Here is a 19685-nt window from a genome sequence, read left to right as displayed (position 1 = left end):
ATAATTGTATTAGAGTACACACATGCTATACAGATAATAGAGTCGTGCATTATTTTGAGTGATGATGATATTATAAGAGTGGCTTGATGGAGCGCAGGAGATGCAGATAACATGATATTGACCCTTAAGAAACTTTCATTAATGCTGTCACATAACAAATCTGTCCCAATATAAAATGAAATGAATAGATAATTTCTACATTGAAATAAAAATGTAAAGACTGCAAAACTATAAATTGCGAATCTAAATAATTGGGAATCATGAAAAAAAATATAATAAAATGAAAACATGTATGTATTATCTGTTTCATTTATCTATTATAACATTTATGTAGTTTTGTTTGCTTGGCTGTTTCCTTATAAAAGTCCAGAAATGTGTTTTTCGTCAGGTGTCGTTTTAAATTATATGACGTCATTACGTTGCCGTCTTGCCACCAGCTAATCGCTGCACTGCTGATCATGGTTTCTAGTATCGATGTCATTTGATCTCGGATGTAATAAGCGACGTACGAAGAACAGGCCCCTGTCAACAAGAAACTGCTTATTCCTTCAACAAGAGATTTCATCTGATTCAGTCACTAAAGAGTTAAAACGGAAGGACATTGAGGGGAAACATATGTGACTATATCATAACGTTTATAAAAGAAAGTCAATTCAATAGAAGTGCATAGTATTATTCTCACTTAATTAAAGCTCAAAAGAAGAAGCCGACTTTTATTTTGGCGCGGTGACGTGACGTCATCGGCCTGCGTCTGTAGAAAGATTTGTGTTTTCAGTGTTAAATCGATTTTAACCGAGTTATCGTGTAGTAGGTACAAACTCTGCACGTACAGTAATTGTTTTATTATTATGATGTGTATGATTTCTCTCTCTGTCGTGTAGTGACAGAAAACAGTCTGCTTTTGTAAGCTTAATTTGGAGTCAGAAGCTCGTCAGAGTGACTGTTTGAATCCGCTGCTCGAGAACAACAGACACAAAGAAACAGTTCTTCGTCGAGTGTAAGTCCGTCTGATGAGCTAAGCGTCTCTCACAGATGTGGGGTGTGTGTTCATGAATGTGACTGTTGTACTGCAGATGTCGTTGATTAAAGAGGAGAGAGAGGAGGTCAGGATTGATGAACAGACTCCAGCAGGTGAGCGTCATCATCTCTGTCACATCGCGTCATAGTACTGAGACTGCTCTCCTTAGATGATCTTAATAAGTATTAAAGGATCGTTTTTAGTATATTAAGAACAAAATTAGTTTGTGAAAATAGTGCACTAAGCACATAATGGAAGTGTACTTGTTTTTCACCCGGGGATCTATATAGCAAAAAAAAATTAAAAACCCTGTCTCTGTGTTCTATACTAGACTAACTGAGACTTGTCATGGCACTTGTATACTGTTGTTGTTCTCTTGTTGACCTTACTGCTTCTATTGTTCTCATTTGTAAGTCGCTTTGGAGAAAACCTGCCACAAATATTAAGGGGGTATATTTTTTTATTTAAAGATAAATATAACAAGTCTACAGCCACCTTGGCAATTGAATCACCATTGGCTAGTAAATCATTTAGATTACTCACCAGTCTGATATATATACACAGTGCCTTACAAAAGTATTCAACCCCCTTGAACTTTGCGACCTTTTGCCACATTTCAGGCTTCAAACATAAAGATATAAAACTGTATTTTTTTTGTGAAGAATCAACAACAAGTGGGACACAATCATGAAGTGGAACGAAATTTATTGGATATTTCAAACTTTTTTAACAAATAAAAAACTGAAAAATTGGGCGTGCAAAATTATTCAGCCCCCTTAAGTTAATACTTTGTAGCGCCACCTTTTGCTGCGATTACAGCTGTAAGTCGTTTGGGGTATGTCTCTATCAGTTTTGCACATCGAGAGACTGAAATTTTTGCCCATTCCTCCTTGCAAAACAGCTGGAGCTCAGTGAGGTTGGATGGAGAGCATTTGTGAACAGCAGTTTTCAGTTCTTTCCACAGATTCTGGATTGGATTCAGGTCTGGACTTTGATTTGGCCATTCTAACACCTGGATATGTTTATTTGTGAACCATTCCATTGTAGCTTTTGCTTTATGTTTTGGATCATTGTCTTGTTGGAAGACAAATCTCCTTCCCAGTCTCAGGTCTTTTGCAGACTCCATCAGGTTTTCTTCCAGAATGGTCCTGTATTTGGCTCCATCCATCTTCCCATCAATTTTAACAATCTTCCCTGTCCCTGCTGAAGAAAAGCAGGCCCAAACCATGATGCTGCCACCACCATGTTTGACAGTGAAGATGGTGTGTTCATGGTGATGAGCTGTGTTGCTTTTACGCCAAACATAATGTTTTGCATTGTTGCCAAAAAGTTCGATTTTGGTTTCATCTGACCAGAGCACCTTCTTCCATATGTTTGGTGTGTCTCCCAGGTGGCTTGTGGCAAACTTTAAACGACACTTTTTATGGATAGCTTTAAGAAATGTCTTTCTTCTTGCCACTCTTCCATAAAGGCCAGATTTGTGCAGTATACGACTGATTGTTGTCCTATGGACAGAGTCTCCCACCACAGCTGTAGATCTCTGCAGTTCATCCAGAGTGATCATGTGCCTCTTGGCTGCATCTCTGATCAGTCTTCTCCTTGTATGAGCTGAAAGTTTAGAAGGACGGCCAGGTCTTGGTAGATTTGCAGTGGTCTGATACTCCTTCCATTTCAATATTATCGCTTGCACAGTGCTCCTTGGGATGTTTAAAGCTTGGGAAATCTTTTTGTATCCAAATCCGGCTTTAAACTTCTCCACAACAGTATCTCGGACCTGCCTGGTGTGTTCCTTGTTCTTCATGATGCTCATTAGACGGACCTCTGAGACTATCACAGTGCAGGTGCATTTATACGGAGACTTGATTACACACAGGTGGATTCTATTTATCATCATTAGTCATTTAGGTCAACATTGGATCATTCAGAGATTCTCACTGAACTTCTGGAGAGAGTATCCTGCACTGAAAGTAAAGGGGCTAAATAAGTTTTTTATTTGTTAAATAAGTTTGAAATATCGAGTACATTCCGTTCCACTTCATGATTGTGTCCCACTTGTTGTTGATTCTTCACAAAAAATTACAGTTTCATATCTTTATGTTTGAAGCCTGAAATGTGGCAAAAGGTTGCAAAGTTCAAGGGGGCCGAATACTTTCGCAAGGCACTGTATATATGTATACAAATACTGTGAAAAAAATTACAATGGCACAGCTTTTTAAATACTTTACAGTACACTGTTAAAGGGTTAGTTCCCCCCAAAAATTGTCATTAATAACTCACCCTCATGTCGTTCCAAACCAGCGAGATCTCCGTTTATCTTCAGAACACAGTTTAAGATATTTTAGATTTAGTCCGAGAGCTCTCAGTCCCTCCATTGAAGCTGTGTGTACGGTCTACTGTCCATGTCCAGAAAGGTAAGAAAAACATCATCAAAGTAGTCCATGTGACATCAGAGGGTCAGTTAGAATATTTTGGTCCAAAAATAGCAAAAACTATGACTTTATTCAGCATTGTCTTCTCTTCCGGTCTGTTGTGAGAGAGAGTTCAAATCAAAGCAGTCTGGGTATCCGGTTTGCGAACGAATCATTCAGTTCACCAAATCAAATTGAATCGTTTTAAACGGTTCGCGTCTCTAATACGCATTAATCCACAAATGACTTAAGCTGTTAACTTTTTTAATGTGGCTGAGTTCAAACAAACCAATATCCCGGAGTAATTCATTTACTCAAACAGTGACTGACTGAACTGCTGTGAAGAGAGAACTGAAGATGAACACCGAGCCGAGCCAGATAACGAACAAAAGACTGACTCATCTGTAATGGATTCATGAATATTAATCAGGTTGTCTGCATTCGGTCAAACTGATTTGCTCAGTAGCTGAGCACCAGCAAATGAGATTGCCCTCTGTGCATTAGTTCTGCCCACTACTAAGGAACTCCGTTATTTTTACAGGAAAACAAGGAAAATACAACAAAGAATATTGTTTATAGCGTACATGTAGCGCGTCAATTCTGCATGTATGTAAGACTCTCTCAGTGCGTGTGTGAGAGAAAGCGACAGCGAGTTGTCCATCTTCACACTAGAGCTCATGATACGTCAACCACAGGTGCACTGAGCATCCATTGAGATGAACTGAGAAATATCACAGATCACTTGATGAGAAATCACTCTGAAATGCTCTGTCAGTGTTCAACGAGTGAAAATATATGAGTGCTAAACTTAAACTTGCCATCTTTCTGTTCACTTGAGCTGTTTAACCAGCACGGATGAGACGAGACAGGCACTGCGGTCATGTGTGCTGTTTGTCAACCTGCTTCTGGAGAGAAGTGAACGTGACCGCTCAGCTAGTTTCCTTGTATCCATACTTAGAGAAATTAGTATTGGTACCGCTCAGATATTTTAGTTTCGATATTTATCAATATTGATATTTTGACAACTAGGCCATAAGGTGAACGAGAAAAAAGTGGCTAGAAAGGGATTTCCGTTCCCACACCTGGGCACTACTTTTTAAATGCATTTTTGCATAGACAACACCATATTGGACTTTATGTTAAAAGTTCTCCGCAAAATATCCTGCAGTTTTTTGCCACGATCCATAAATCTGTATAATTGTGAATAAAAAAAAACGAAAATCTTATGCTGCTGGTTTTGCTTATAACTTTATAATCATTTTAGCAACACAAAATATATCTTAAACTGACCATAATACATGTACTTTTACATTTGAGAAAGATATTTGTGCATTATATACTTAAGTGTGAATGTAGACCATAAAATACGGCAAATTTGTACAAAATAAGCCTCAAATTTACGGATAGGCACCAAGCAAAATGAAGCATACACATTGTGAATTTATCAAAACTGTGATGTATTATACATCAAAATGTTCAGTGGGTACTGTGTAAACAAAGAGACATAAAGAAGCAGCACACTTTGGCCCAGGCTGGCTGAAATTATTCAAAATGCGACCACACCCCCCTTAATTGTGAATAATGACAAAAATGAACAATTCTACAACCGATTCATTGCAGCTTAAAATAATGCACAGCACATTTTTACTCACCAGTATCATCCCTGTCACTATCATCAGAGCCATCATCCCATGTAGCTCTTTCTTCTGTTTCCTGGGAAGCATTTGCACAGTTGTCACTTGTCGGGGGCATGTATAGTTCTGGCAAAGCAGACGATGCCATGCAGAATGCTTTGTATCTTGCATCGTTCACATATTTTTGGCAGATGACTGCCCATACAGGTGGCACACATATTTGCAAAGAATGTCAAAGGTAGACTGGTCCAGCTTAAAACTACTACCTAGATTTCTAAAAGCATTCAGGTATTCCTCTTTCTCACAAGCAATAGAAAATGCCTTTCTTTTGCCTTTGCCATAAAAAGCACTTGTAGAGTCACAACCTGAGAAGGTATGGATCCCAATAAGTGCCAGACACACAGTGGTACCAAGAGCTGATGACACCTTAGCTAAATCAATGATCCTTGTTTTGTTGCCAACCCCCGTGAAAAAATACCACCTACATGTTAAATCTGGCTGCAGACTTAAAGCAATTACTGCCACATCCGTATCAGGGCTCTTGATGACTACAGTTCATACAGTAATAATTCACCTTATTATTTTAATTTTACCAGCAGAAATTATTTAATAAATTATTTATTTTCCACTTCTCTCAACAGTGTTTGAAATGTTTTACATTTTCAACATTGAGTCCATAAAACAAATAACAGCTAAGCATCCAACAGACTCCTCTCTGAACACCTCTCTCTCTCTCAAACACAGTTTACATACAACATTAAACTTTGTTACATTAATTGAAAGTTTGGGCACCCCTTGCAGAATCTGTGAAAATGCGAGTAATTTTCAAAAAATAAGAGAGATCATACTAAATGCATGTTATTTTTTATGTAGTACTGTCCTGAGTAAGATATTGTACATAAAACATTTTAACATTTAGTCCACAAGACAAAAGAAATGCTGAAATTATTAAAATAACCCCACTCAAAAGTTTGGGAACCCTTGGTTCTTAGTACTGTGTTTTGTCTCCTGATGATCCTCGATGGTTTTTCTGTTTTGTGATGGTTGTGCATGAGTCCCTTGTTTGTTCTGAACAGTTAAACTGAGCAGCGTTCTTCAGAAACATCTTTAAGGTCCTGCAGATTCTTCAGTTTTCCAGCATCTTTGCATATTTGAACCCTTTCCAGCAGTGACTTCATCACACTGAGGACATTTGAGGTACTCAAACACAAATATTAAAAAAGATTCAATCATTCACTGATGCTCCAGAAGGAAACTAGATGCATTAAGAGCTGGGGGTGAAAACTTATGGAATTTGAAGATCAAGGTAAATTGTACTTAATTTGTGTACCGGGAAACATACAAGTATCTTCTGTTGCTTACGAAAGGCAGAACTAAATGGAAAAAAATTATATTTCAACAAAATAAGACAAATTTGGCCATCTTCATTGTGTTCAAAAGTTTTCACCCCCCAGCTCTTAATGCATCTTGTTTTATTTTAATAATTTCAGCATTTTTTTGTCTTGTGGACTAAATGTTAATATCTTTTATGTACAATATCTTACTCAGGACAGTACTAAATAAAATATAACATGCATTTAGTATGATCTCTCTTATTTTTTGAAAATTACTCGCATTTTCACAGATTCTGCATAGGGTGCCCAAACTTTCGAGCCCCACTGTATGTGTATATATATATATATATATATATATATATATATATATATATATATATATATATATATATATATATATATAATATAACTGTAATATGCACTTCTCATGATTAGGTAATCGCGGCAGCTGTAGTCTTATTCACATTTGTTTTTCTGATTAATTGTTTTGCTCTATGAGAAAGACAAGGTAACAAAATATTTGGGGCTTAAGCCCCCTTAGCCCAGCCCTAGCGTTTTTTGGAACGCGTTTTTTTTTGACGGCCTGCTAGCGGATTGTAACGGGGCGTTCACATAGCACGTCTTTTGCATGCGCAAGTTCGTTATTTCCAACGTAGGCGAGCGGTATGCGCTCTCATAATGGAAGCGACGTGGACGCGGTGCGACGCGCTCGTTTTTTCCAGGCGCATCCGCACCGCATCAAGTTAAAAACATCTCAACTTTTCAGAGAGCAGCAAGCGCACCGCAGGTCATGTGACAAGAACTAACCAATCAGCTTCATCTTTTCCCTTAACAACGTTGAAAGCTCAGCCAAGATGAAGGAACAGCTGATCATAGCTGTATATGGATTGCCATTTTGAAATGAATTTAGTAGCAGAGCTACTGCAAGTGATTTTTAGAGCTGCAAATCCATTTATACTTTGCTGAAATTTCCGCGTCTCCCGTCTTCATGGAGAGAGCACGTCACGAAGCTCGTCATGGTTGCTTAGCAACGGCAGACGCCTCAGGGGCGCAACTGCCCGAGCGCTTTGGAAAGAAAGAGAAAGCGGCGCACCCAGCGTTTTCCACGCGTTTTTAGGTGCGAATTATTGAAGACAAAAGCGATGACCGTCGGTAACCCTCAGGCTGACATGTTGATGTGATGTGATATCTGATCTAAGTGGGCGTGGTGTGCGTAAGGTAGAGAAGACATGACTGATGATACTGTCCTGATCCAGTCACGACGCTATTCTCAGCCTGCGCTCCAGCTGAGTAATCAACTTTATTTTTAAATAATAATTTATATATTTTATATTTAAACTGAAAACATGGTGTGATTTAACACTCAAGTCATTCAAGTCATCCTCTCAAGTCTCGAGTCTTTAACTTCCAAGTCCGAGTCAAGTGTCAAGTCATAAAAATAGCGACTCGAGTCCAAGTCACCAAGTCACAAGTCCCCATGTCTGCTCATTTCTGGATACTGATCAATCACAAAGTCTATCCGAGAACAGTTGTGCTTCAGAGCAAGCTTGACCATGTACTGCAGTATTGTCTCAGCAAGCTCTCCAAAGGTACTTGGTACGGACCGAATGGCTTGAATGACTGCCATGCCATCGAAGAGAATAGCTCCATCTGCCGGAACTTTGTCAACTAAACATTCTCCACCTTTGGTTTCCAATAAATCCAATAACTAAACATCCTCCACCTTTGGTTTCCAATAAATCCAATAACTAAACATCCTCCACCTTTGGTTTCCAATAAATCCAATAACTAAACATCCTCCACCTTTGGTTTCCAATAAATCCAATAACTAAACATCCTCCACCTTTGGTTTCCAATAAATCCAATAACTAAACATCATCCACCTTTTGGTTTAAATAAAGATATATTTACAGGGAAAACAAAGTATAAAAAACAGAGTTAAAATACACTGTGTATCAGCTTTAACATTTTATATAATGATTATGATTATCATTATTATAAATTAAATTTCTGAGAAAATTTTTTTTAACATTCTTTCCAAAGTTGCGTATTAAAAAACTTTTAGATTTTAATTTACCTGTAATTTGAAGCATCAAGATCTTCATGTTTTTTCACAAGGTTTAAAAAGATCCTTCTTAGCTGCATCATTGTCAGCACCTCTTGGTTTACAATTATTCTATGGCGGATGATCCTCTCACAAAAGATCTTGTAGCTGGTATCAAAGGTTGGCTCATTTCTGAAAAGAAAACAGAAAAAAAAGATATAATACTCTGTCTCTTGACTATTTTACAAATAAAATAGAATAATTGGTAATAAAACATTTTTAGTTTATTCTTCCTTCCACTACACATTTAATCATATTAAATTGCTGTGCCAAGAGTTGTGCAGCCAAAACTCAGTTTACAGACAAATATGCCGACTTTGTAGATGGCCAATGCTTTACTTTTGAGATGTACTACAATCTTGAATTATCATTTGATATTAATATTGATAATAACTCACTGTTCTTCTGAGGTGCCAGTAACTGTTGCAGTAGACTTTGTCAAGAACCTGGTGCACTGTCTGTACCGCACCTCCAGAGACACACAGTCTTTGTCCTGAATATGCACAAGAATGCTAGTGTCTTCTGTCATGTTAGCAACTTTCAGCAACTGGCCTGTGAATAGATATATAAATATAATGAAACCAGTTTGAAAATAAAAACAATTATGTAAAAACCGTTAACAATTAAGCAATATTGAGTGTTCTTTTATGCAAAATGCAAATCTGTAAATATAAAACAAATTATGTAATTGTAATTTTAGTTCAGCCATGGTGTCCAACATATGGCATAAATTTACAAAGTTAAAACATGTGTTTGTTTACCCACCTGCTGACGATGTTTCTGCTTGTGAAAGATGGTCCTTCTGACGTTTGCCTGCCACAGTAATGTACTTGTCCGATTTCTTACAAATGATGCACAAGGCAGGAAGCACAGGACCTGCACATGCTACTGGCAGACCCGTCCTGGACCTAAGTTTCTTTGTCGGACATTCAGTTATTGAGATACTACTACCGGATGACACAGACTGCTCTTTTTGAGCATCTTGAACTTCAGGACGCTGTGTGACACGTTTTTCTGCCGCATCCAATCGTTTGTTATCGATGAAATAGCTGTAGCAAGTGGAGTGAAACCCAGCGTCTTCGGGAACATTTTTAAAACTCGATTTCCAGACAATGTTTGTATGTTTCAGCTATTCTCTGATTCTCACCCTGCAAACCAAGCCACCGTTTGACGCTATTTCTAAATGTATCCAATCGTGTTCGTGTAAAATCCTTTGTTTCTTCTTTCTTTATTGATGTGAGATGCATATAGCATTGTTTATATTCCTTTTTACAGAGTTTTGAAGGAGGTCTGGCCGTAATTGCCTCCTCTTTGCTACTCGATGTTGACAACATGGGCACAGACATCTTGAACTCATGTTTACACGTCTTTCCAAAAAGCGTACGCCTTATTGGTTGTGCTTCCCACACGTGACGCGAAGCCTAATCACTCATGATCAAAATATGATTACACGGGTAAGGAACTATCGTCGACTTTAGACACCTTATAAAAAATAAACTGCTGGATAACACATGGAGAACTTTTATTTTCTCGCTCAAAACCAATACATATTTTTTTTTTAGAATGAAAATAATTTAGTGCCCCATATATGGGAACGGGATGAAACGAAAAACGGCTTCACCTTACGGCCTAAACACTATAGCACACTATCTGATGCAATACTGTGGCTGACGGCTGCATGGTTGCATAAAAATGGTTGCATGACATATGGTAGATGTATAAGTCACTTGTAATTAACCAGTTCCCCAATATTGAAAGTGTATTTAAAGTAACAACTTTCTAAGTAGCTTAAGGCGCTCCTTTCCCTCAGCCATTAGACTTTTAAACAGATAGCCAGAGGACATAGACTAGTCTTATTCATCTGATAGATTAGTTGGTCTGAATTGCTCTTCTTTTTGCACACTGCTATTGTTACTGCTGCTGCTATTATTATTAGTGATCGACCGATATTGATTTTTTATAACCGATACCGATTATTTGCATGTTTATGTACCCGATAACCGATATGCAGAACCGATATTTATTTACTGTTATACTTCTGTTTCTGACAATTATTACAACACAAATGAGCTGAACAAACCATTTTATTAATAACTATCACTCCCTCCTTGCATACAAAAAAAATAAAAAATTTATATTTATACACAAATAAATAGAGGGGTCTGAGTCCAAAAAATTAAAGTGCACTGTTACTAAGTGTCTTTGTTTTAAAATAAAAGCTTTGATGAGGTAAAAAAATAAAAACAGGTAAAAAAATAAAGCACAAAAATGATTATAACATATTAACTCCCAGTTAAGCAGAACTAGGTTTTAGTGTAGAAAACAGAGTCTTTCAGCATTCTGCCCTGTAAGCCTGCTTCCTTTGTTTTCATAAATGGCTCCCACTTCACTGAAGGCTCGTTCACTGGGCACCGAAGACAGTGGGGGGCAAAGGAACTTTCTTGACAGACGAGCAAGAATGGGGAACCTTTTCTCATTTTGTTTCCACCATTCAAGTGGCTTGCCCATCCTCCTATCAATCACTGATTCCAACTAGTGTTATTAATTATTATGTTTTGTCGGCCTAGATCATGAAATGCTTTCTGACAAAGTGCTGTAACTTATCTATGCATTTACACAAAACTATAAATTGGGCTACTCAACCGCGATCGCGTGTGGAGATTGTAAATAATTTCCACAGAGCTGCATTTATTTATATTTGTATTAACTAAATAATGGTTATGTAGTAAATCAAATGATTCTATAATTTAGGGGGTTTAAACGAGATAATATTGTCAAAAATTTCATGCAGTGGCCGTGCTTGAGGCTTCCTGATTATCAACCCAGTCAGGTGCTGAGCAATATGAACGAACTTTTTTTCCCGAGACTATATAAAGTTAAACAGCACTTGTCAGTTGGCATTTTATGATCTACATTCAATCTAACGTTAGATTATGAAATGCCAACTGACAAAGTGCTGTTTGACCATAATTTAATCAACCGCGATCGCGCATGGAGATAATAAATAATTAATTTACACAAAGCGGTATATTTATATGTGTATTAGCGAAATAATTGTTTTGTAGTAAATGATAATATAATCTACAGTGTTTAAACAAGATAATCTTGTCAAAAGTTTCATTCAGTGGCATTGCTTGAGGCTTCCTGATCATCAACCCAGTCAGGTGCTGAGCAATATGAACGAACTTTCTCTTCTAGACTAATGGTGAGCAAATACAACAGATAGAGAATTAAATTCAGCGCTTTTATTTTCAACATGCACTCATTCATGTCTGTTTTATTTAATTCATGTAAAGGTCTTTATTGGGGCAGGACATGACGAATTACACTACGTGACTCAATGAGTTCGTCTCAATTGTTTAGAAACAAGCTGCATAAATTAACTATATCAGGAATTTATGTCTCAGTTCTCATTTGTGCATGTCTTTTATGTTAAATAAAGTTGATTAATTAAAGCAAACCAAGTAGAACATATACTTTACCTGTGCACTGAGTTGTTGTTGACTGATCTCCTCAGACGCCCGGGCTGCAATGGCGGAAATCTCAAAACGGCCACAAGATGGCGCCGTAAATCGGCGAATCCGATATTACAAAACCGATACCCGATTATGGAAAATTGCTTAAATATCGGGAAAAATATCGGTAAACAGATACATCGGTCGATCACTAATTATTATCATAGAGTTGCAATCAATTTGAATGCTACCGTGCTATTGTTTTGCACATAGGTCAATATTGTAATATAAGCAGTAATGTTACTGCTGCTAATATCAAATAGCTGCATTTCAATTTGCACATTTTTAATGTTACGGCTGCTGCTATTATTACATACAGTTGCATTCAGTTTGAAAATGTTGCTGGACTACAGTTTTTGAGCATACGTCAATATTGCAACAAAAAATACAATGTACACTTAAGAATCAGAAAGAGCTTTATTGCCAAGTATGCTTGCACACACTAGGTGTTTTAGTGACATACGCTTCAAATACACAGAGACAAAAATATACAGACAAAAAATAATAAATTAAAATACACAATTAAATATTAATAAATATTTAAAAATATATTGAAAAATAAATTGTATAAACAGTTGTGTTGTAGATAATACTGGAATAGGATTGAGTAAGATGCAGGGATGTACTAGGATGGAGGGGTAACAAATAAATATAAGGATAATGCACATTTTCATCGCATAAGTGGGGAACATTTAACTGTTCCTGAGGTAGATTGTCTGGGGGAAGAAACTGTTCTTGTGATTTTCCGAGCCCTTTTCCTCACTCTGGATGTATACAGTTCTTGAAGGGTGGGCAGGGGAGCACCAATAATCCTTTCAGCAGTCCGAACAGTTCTCTGTAGTCTTCTGATGTCTGATTTTGTTGCTGAGCCAAACCAGACAGTTATAGAAGTACACAGTACAGACTCAATGACGGCTGAGTAGAACTGTTTCCGCAGCTCCTGTGGCAAGGTAAACTTCCTCAGCTGGCGAAGGAAATACAACCTTTGCTGGGCCTTTTTAACAATGGAGTCAATGTGAATGTCCCACTTCAGGTCCTGAGAGATGGTGGTGCCCAGGAACCTGAATGACTCCACTGCAGTCACAGTGCTGTTCATGATGGTGAGTGGGGAAAGTGCAGGGGGTTTCTCCTGAAGTCCACGATCATCTCCACTGTTTTGAGCGTGTTCAGCTCCAGGTTGTTAAGACTGCACCAGACAGCCAGCTGCTCGACCTCTTGTCTGTAAGCAGACTCATCACCGTCCTGGATGAGGCCGATGACTGTAGTGTCGTCTGCAAACTTTATGAGCTTGACAGAGGGGTCTTTAGAGGTGCAGTCGTTGGTGTACAGGGAGAAAAGCAGAGGGGAGAGAACACATCCCTGAGGGGCACCAGTGTTGGTGGAGCAGCTGTTTGATGTGAATTTCCCCAGTCTCACTAACTGTTGCCTATCTGTCAGAAAGCTGGTGATCCACCGACAGATAGAGCTAGGAACAGAGAGCTGGGGGTTCGATGCCTTGCTCAAGGGCACCTAAGTCTTGGTATTGAAGGTGGAGAGAGAACTGTACATGCACTCCCCCCACCCACAATTCCTGCCGGCCCGAGACTCGAACCCACAACCCTTCGATTGGGAGTCCAACCCTCTAACCATTAGGCCACGACTTCCCCTGATGTTGCAGGATGAAGTGCAATCCCATGTTAATTGCATCATCCACGGACCTGTTTGCTCGGTAAGCAAACTGCAGGGGGTCCAGTAAGGGTCCAGTGATGTCCTTCAGATAAGCCAGAACCAGTTTTTCAAACGACTTCATGACGACAGACGTTAGAGCCACAGGTCTGTAGTCGTTAAGTTCTGCTATCTTGGGTTTCTTTGGGATGGGGATGATGGTGGAGCGTTTGAAGCAGGAAGGCACTTCACACAACTCCAGGGATCTGTTGAAGATCTGTGAAAAGATGGGGGCCAGCTGGTCAGCACAGATTTTCAGACAGGCTGGTGTAACGCCATCTGGGCCTGGTGCTTTTCTTCTTTTGTTCTTCTTGAAGACCTGGCGCACATCATCTTCACAGATTTGAAGAGCAGGAGGTGTGGAACGGAGGATTGCAGGATGTGTTAATGGTTGTGCAGGGAGATGGTCAGAATGGGTGATGGGGGTTTCAAATCTGCAATAAAACTCATTCAGGTCGTTAGCAAGTCGTTGATTAGCCTCAGTGCAAGGGGATGGTGTCTTGTAGTTTGTGATGGCCCTCAGTCCTCTCCACACTGAAGCTGAGTCGTTGGAAGTAAACTGGTCTTCCAACTTTTTAGCGTAGGTCTTTTTAGCCGCTCTGATCTCTTTGTTCAGTGTGTTCCTGGCCTGATTGTACAAGACCCTGTCCCCATTTCTGTAGGCATCCTCTTTGGCCTGACGAAGATGTCTGAGTTTTACTGTAAACCATGGCTTATCATTGTTGAATGTTAAATAAGTCCTGGTAGGAATGCATATATCCTCACAGAAACTAATATAGGATGTTACAGTCTCTGTGAGTTTGTCCAGATCGGTGGTAGCAGCTTCAAAAACACTCCAATCAGTGAGGTCAAAACAAGATTGTAAATCCTGCTCTGTTTCGCTGGTCCATCTCTTCACAGTCCTTACTACAGGTTTAGCAGATTTAAGTTTCTGCCTGTAGGACGGTATAAGATGAACCAGACAGTGATCAGAACGTCCCAAAGCTGCTCGTGGAACAGAGTGATGTGCATCCTTTATTGTGGTGTAACAGTGATACAATATATTACTGTCTCTGGTGGGACATGCTGTCTGTATTTTGGCAGTTCGCATGAGAGATTGGCTTCATTAAAGTACCACAGAATGATTAAAACAGAGTCCGGGTGTAGTTGTTCTGTCTCTGTGATCTGATCAGAGAGTTTCTGTAAAGCCAGACTTGCGTGTGCTTGTGGTGGAATGTAAACACTCACCAGAAAGAATGAGTGAAACTCACGTGGTGAGCAGAACGGCTTGCAGTTCATGAACAGTGTTCCTAGATCAGGACAACACATTTTCTTTAACACTTGCACATGCCTAGTTTATATTTCTATATTTACATTGTCTATATTTAATTATTATATATTTAAATATAAAATATAATTTCTAGTCTTTATTCATTTTTTATATATTTCTATATTAGTGTGTGTATGTTTCTTATTTTTTTTATATTTTAATTCTTTACATAGTTTTTGCACTTGTTTTGGTATTTATTATGGACAGCAAAGAAAGAATTTCATTGTACAAAACTTTTTTTTTTACCTTTCTGTACACATTACAATAAACACTTTGATTATTGAATCTACTAACTACGGGGTCTATTGTACATATTTTAGTTTTGATTATCCATGTTGATTTTAATTCTTTAAATGTATACAAATGTTTTGATGTCTGTGGCTTTGTGATTAAACTGGGGTAAACCTTTATTTGTCTTTTTGCCTTAGGCATGATGCTGCTGAAAGAGGAACCTGAAGTACTGAATCAAATAGAAGAGAAAGCTCCAAATAAGAATCATTTCAAAACTGAAGGGATCTCTTTTAGGTGCCCACAGACTGAAAAGACTTCCTCAGAAGAAAAACAAACTAAGGGTTATTTCACCTGTTTTGAGTGTGGGATGAATTTCATTCACCCTGAAAGCCTTAGAATCCACATGGGAATCCACAATGGAGAGAATCCTTACACCTGCCAATATTGTGGACAGGGTTTCAGTGAAGATGAAAGCCTTAGAGCGCATATGGGAATCCACAATGAAGAGAAGGGTTTCACCTGCCAAGAGTGTGGAAAGACGTTCAGTGAATATCAAAGCCTTCTAGTCCACATGAGAATCCACAATGAAGAGGATCCTTACACCTGCCAACGATGTGGAAAGAGTTATGTTCAAACTGCAAGCCTGAAAGTACACATGAGAACTCACACCGGAGAGATACATTTTACCTGCCAAGAGTGTGGAAAGAGTTTCAATCTAAAACAAACCCTTCTAAATCACATGAAAGTTCACATTGGACCGGAGCCTTTTGCATGCCAACAATGTGAAAAGAGCTTCACAACAGAAGTAGACCTGAAGTCACACATGAACGTTCACATTGGAGAGAAGCCGTTTGAATGCGTTCAGTGTGGAAAGAGATTTCTTCATAAAATAAGCCTTAATAACCACTTGAAGATTCATTCGGAAGAGAACTGCTTTGTATGTCAACAATGCAGAAGACGTTTTGCTCACAAATCACATCTTAGAGTCCACATGAGAGTTCACACTGGAGAGAAGCCTTACATCTGCACTCAGTGTGGAAAGAGTTTCACATATAAAACAGCTCTTGACTCCCACATGATAAGTCACACTGGAAAGAGCCGTTTCACCTGCAAAACGTGTGGGAAGGTCTTCACAAACAAGGTGGGCCTCATGTATCACATGAACGTTCACACCGGAGAGAAGCCGTTCAAATGTGATCAGTGTGGAAAGAGGTTTGCAGGTAAAGCTGCCCTTGAGAGACACATGAGGATTCACTCAAAAGAGAAAAAGTTTTATATGTAACTAGTGCCATAAAATGATTGGCCTTAGGAGGCATAGGAGAATTCGCTGGAGAGTGAAAACCTCCCAAACGCAACCTGTGTGAAAGGATTTTGCTATTTATTATACCTTCAAGTATCACATGAGGCTTCACACCAGGCAGAAGCCTTGAAGTGTCATCTGTGTTTGAACGGAGCTTCTCATATTGCCGGTGCCCGAAATGCTATTAGAAAGGTGCATTCTGGGAAGAAACCGTAGTGCTCCAAGTGTGGCAAAATCATTTGTGCAATCACTCTGGACAAAGGCCATTTAAATGTGAGGAAAGCTTTAATTTGCCATCACATGTTCATATACATATGAAAACTCATGCTTATGTGAAGCCATATTTGTGTTTACTGTATGGAAAGAGTGTCATGGCTTAGCAATCTGAAATGGCAAAAGAAAATACGAGTTTGTGTGAAATTAAGGCTACATATACACTGCACAGATCGATGTGGCACAGATTCGATTTTTCTGGTCGAATGTATAACGTTTTTTGGCCAGGCTGTTAAAGTGACCTTTAAATGTGGCCCGTATCCGATGGTCAGTGATTTGGTGATGTTCATTTGTTTTATTTGCATCCTTCATGTCATTATATTTTGTCTTTTTTTTTTAAATCAAGAGAAGTGAAAGTACAGCCAAGTATGGTGTCCCATACTCAGAATTCGTGCTCTGCATTTAACCCATCCAAAGTGCACACACACAGTAAACACTCAATTTGAGTCAAATTGAACACTTCTGAAATGTTTATATGACTCCCTCCATTTTGGAGTTAAAATAACACTTTTGAAAGTGTGAAATATGTTCATTATTATATTATATTATATATATTATATTCATTCATTACACACAGACTGAATGTTTATTACTTTTAATTTTGATGATTATAACTGACAACTAAATTCAACCAAATTCAGTATCTCAGAAAAGTAGAATATAACTTAAGACCAATACAAAGAAAGGATTTTTAGAAATCTTGTCCAAAGGAAGAGTATGAAAATTTAAAGTATGAGCATGTACAGCACTCAATACTTAGTTGTGGCTCTTTTGTCTGAATGACTGCAGCACTGCGGCGTGGCATGGAGTGGATCAGTCTGTGGCACTGATCAGGTGTTATGAGAGACCAGGTGTCTCTGATAGTGGCCTTCAGCAATGCGGCGTGGCATGGAGTGGATCAGTCTGTGGCACTGCTCAGGTGTTATGAGAGACCAGGTGTCTCTGATAGTGGCCTTCAGCTCGTCTGCATTGTTGGGTCTGGCATATCACATCCTCCTCTTCACAATACCCCATAGTTTTATTATAAGGTTAAGGTCAGGTGAGTTTACTGGCCAATTAAGAACAGGGACACCATGGTCCTTAAACCAGGTACTGGTAGCTTTAGCACTGTGTGCAGGTGCAGAGTCCTGTTGGAAAATGAAATCTGCATCTCCATAAAGTTGGTCAGCAGCAGGAAGCATGAAGTGCTCTAAAACTTCCTGGTTTACGGATGTGTTGACCTTTGACCTCAGAAAACACAGTGGACCAACACCAGCAGATGACCTGGCACCCCAAACCATCACTGACTGTGGAAACTTTACACTGGACCTCAAGCAACGTGGATTGTGTGCCTCTCCTCTCTTCCTCCAGACTCTGGGACCCTGATTGACTTTCATCAGAGAACATAACTGTGGAGCACTCAGCAGCAGTCCAGTCCTTTCTGAAGCGAGACGCTTCTGACGCTGTCTGTTGTTCAAGAGTGTCTTGACACAAGGAATGTGAAGCTGAAACCCATGTCTTGCATGCGTCTGTGTGTAGTGGTTCTTGAAGCACTGGCTCCAGCTGCAGTCCACTCTTTGTGAATCTCCCCCACATTTCTGAATGGGTTTTGTTTCACAATCTTCTCCAGGGTGAGGTTATCTCTATTGTTTGTACATTTTTTCTACCACATCTTAATAATAATAATAATAATAATAATACGTTTTATTTATATAGCGCCTTTCCAGAGCTCAAGGACACGTTACAATAAACAAACAACAATAAAGGCAATTGACAAAGAGAGCAGACAGAACAACAGTAGGCAAATGAGAGTACAAGTACAGTAAGTGAGAATTGGGTAGATGGGGCAGCAACCAGCAGAGAGAGAGGAAAAAAATAAAGTAAAAAATAAAAAACACACACTAAGAACTATAACATTCAGAAAATAGGTGTGTTTTGAGCATGGATTTGAATTCATAGATAGTGTTAACAAAACGGAGTGATGGGGGGAGAGAGTTCCACATTTTGGACGCAACAACACTGAATGATCTGCCCCCCATTGAAGCAAGGCGATGCCGAGGGACAACGAGAAGGCTGGAATCAGCGGATCGTAAAGAGCGAGTAGGGGTGTAGGGGAGAAGCAGGTTACAGAGGTAGGGGGGAGCAAGGCCATGCAGAGACTTAAAAGCGAGAAGGAGAATTTTGAATTTAATACGGTAAGCCACAGGAAGCCAGTGAAGATCATGCAGAATTGGGGAAATATGTGCAGAACGCTTGGTGTGGGTGAGTAGTCTGGCAGCAGAGTTTTGAAAGTATTGTAATTTGGAAATGGAGCTAGCTGGTAGGCCAATGAAAAGTGCATTGCAGTAATCAAGACGTGAGGTGACAAATGCATGGATGACAGTTTCAGCATCTGAGATACTGATAAAGGGACAGAGCTGAGCGATACGACGTAGATGAAAGAATGCCAATTTAGTGATGGAATTAATGTGAGAGTGGAAAGATAGAGAGGAATCAAAAATTACACCAAGATTTTTAACAGTACTAGATGGTTTGATAAGAGAGCCGGCGATCTCACAGGTGAAGTTAGTAGGAATTTTATTAGTGAGTGATGTAGGTCCAGTGAAAATAATCTCAGTTTTGTCCATGTTAAGTTTTAGAAAATTTGAATGAAGCCAATCTTTTATTTCATGTACACAGGCAGAGATTTTGTCAGTTGTGAAAGATAAAGTTGATGTACAGGTAGTATATAATTGAATGTCATCAGCGTAGAAATGATAATTAAAACCATGACGGCGAAGGATCTGACCAAGAGGGATTATATAGATTATAAATAATAATGGCCCAAGAACGGATCCCTGAGGGACACCTTGCTTCAGGGGGACAGTGGGTGAGCG

At 39.0% G+C, this 19685-nt stretch overlaps 1 protein-coding gene across 1 annotated transcript; it reads left to right on the top strand.

Moving 5' to 3' along the window:
- Positions 1-726: 726 nt before the first annotated feature.
- Positions 727-19368, top strand: LOC127968068 (gastrula zinc finger protein XlCGF8.2DB). The gene is made up of 3 exons (XM_052568948.1): positions 727-997; positions 1074-1131; positions 15455-19368. Exons 2-3 carry the CDS (start codon positions 1074-1076, stop codon positions 16537-16539), a joined length of 1143 nt encoding a protein of 380 aa, XP_052424908.1. The 5' UTR covers positions 727-997; the 3' UTR covers positions 16540-19368.
- The last annotated feature ends 317 nt before the right edge of the window (positions 19369-19685 follow it).

This window comes from Carassius gibelio, chromosome A4 (genome assembly GCF_023724105.1).
Source record: "Carassius gibelio isolate Cgi1373 ecotype wild population from Czech Republic chromosome A4, carGib1.2-hapl.c, whole genome shotgun sequence".
Taxonomy (NCBI): domain Eukaryota; kingdom Metazoa; phylum Chordata; class Actinopteri; order Cypriniformes; family Cyprinidae; genus Carassius; species Carassius gibelio.
This window is presented reverse-complemented; position numbering and strand designations above follow the sequence as displayed.

Coding starts and splice junctions, on each gene's coding strand:
- LOC127968068 (XM_052568948.1), top strand. CDS start 1,074: ATGTCGTTGATTAAAGAGGAGAGAGAGGAGGTCAGGATTGATGAACAG. Junction 1,132..15,454: donor TGATGAACAGACTCCAGCAG/GTGAGCGTCATC, acceptor TTTTTGCCTTAG/GCATGATGCTGCTGAAAGAG.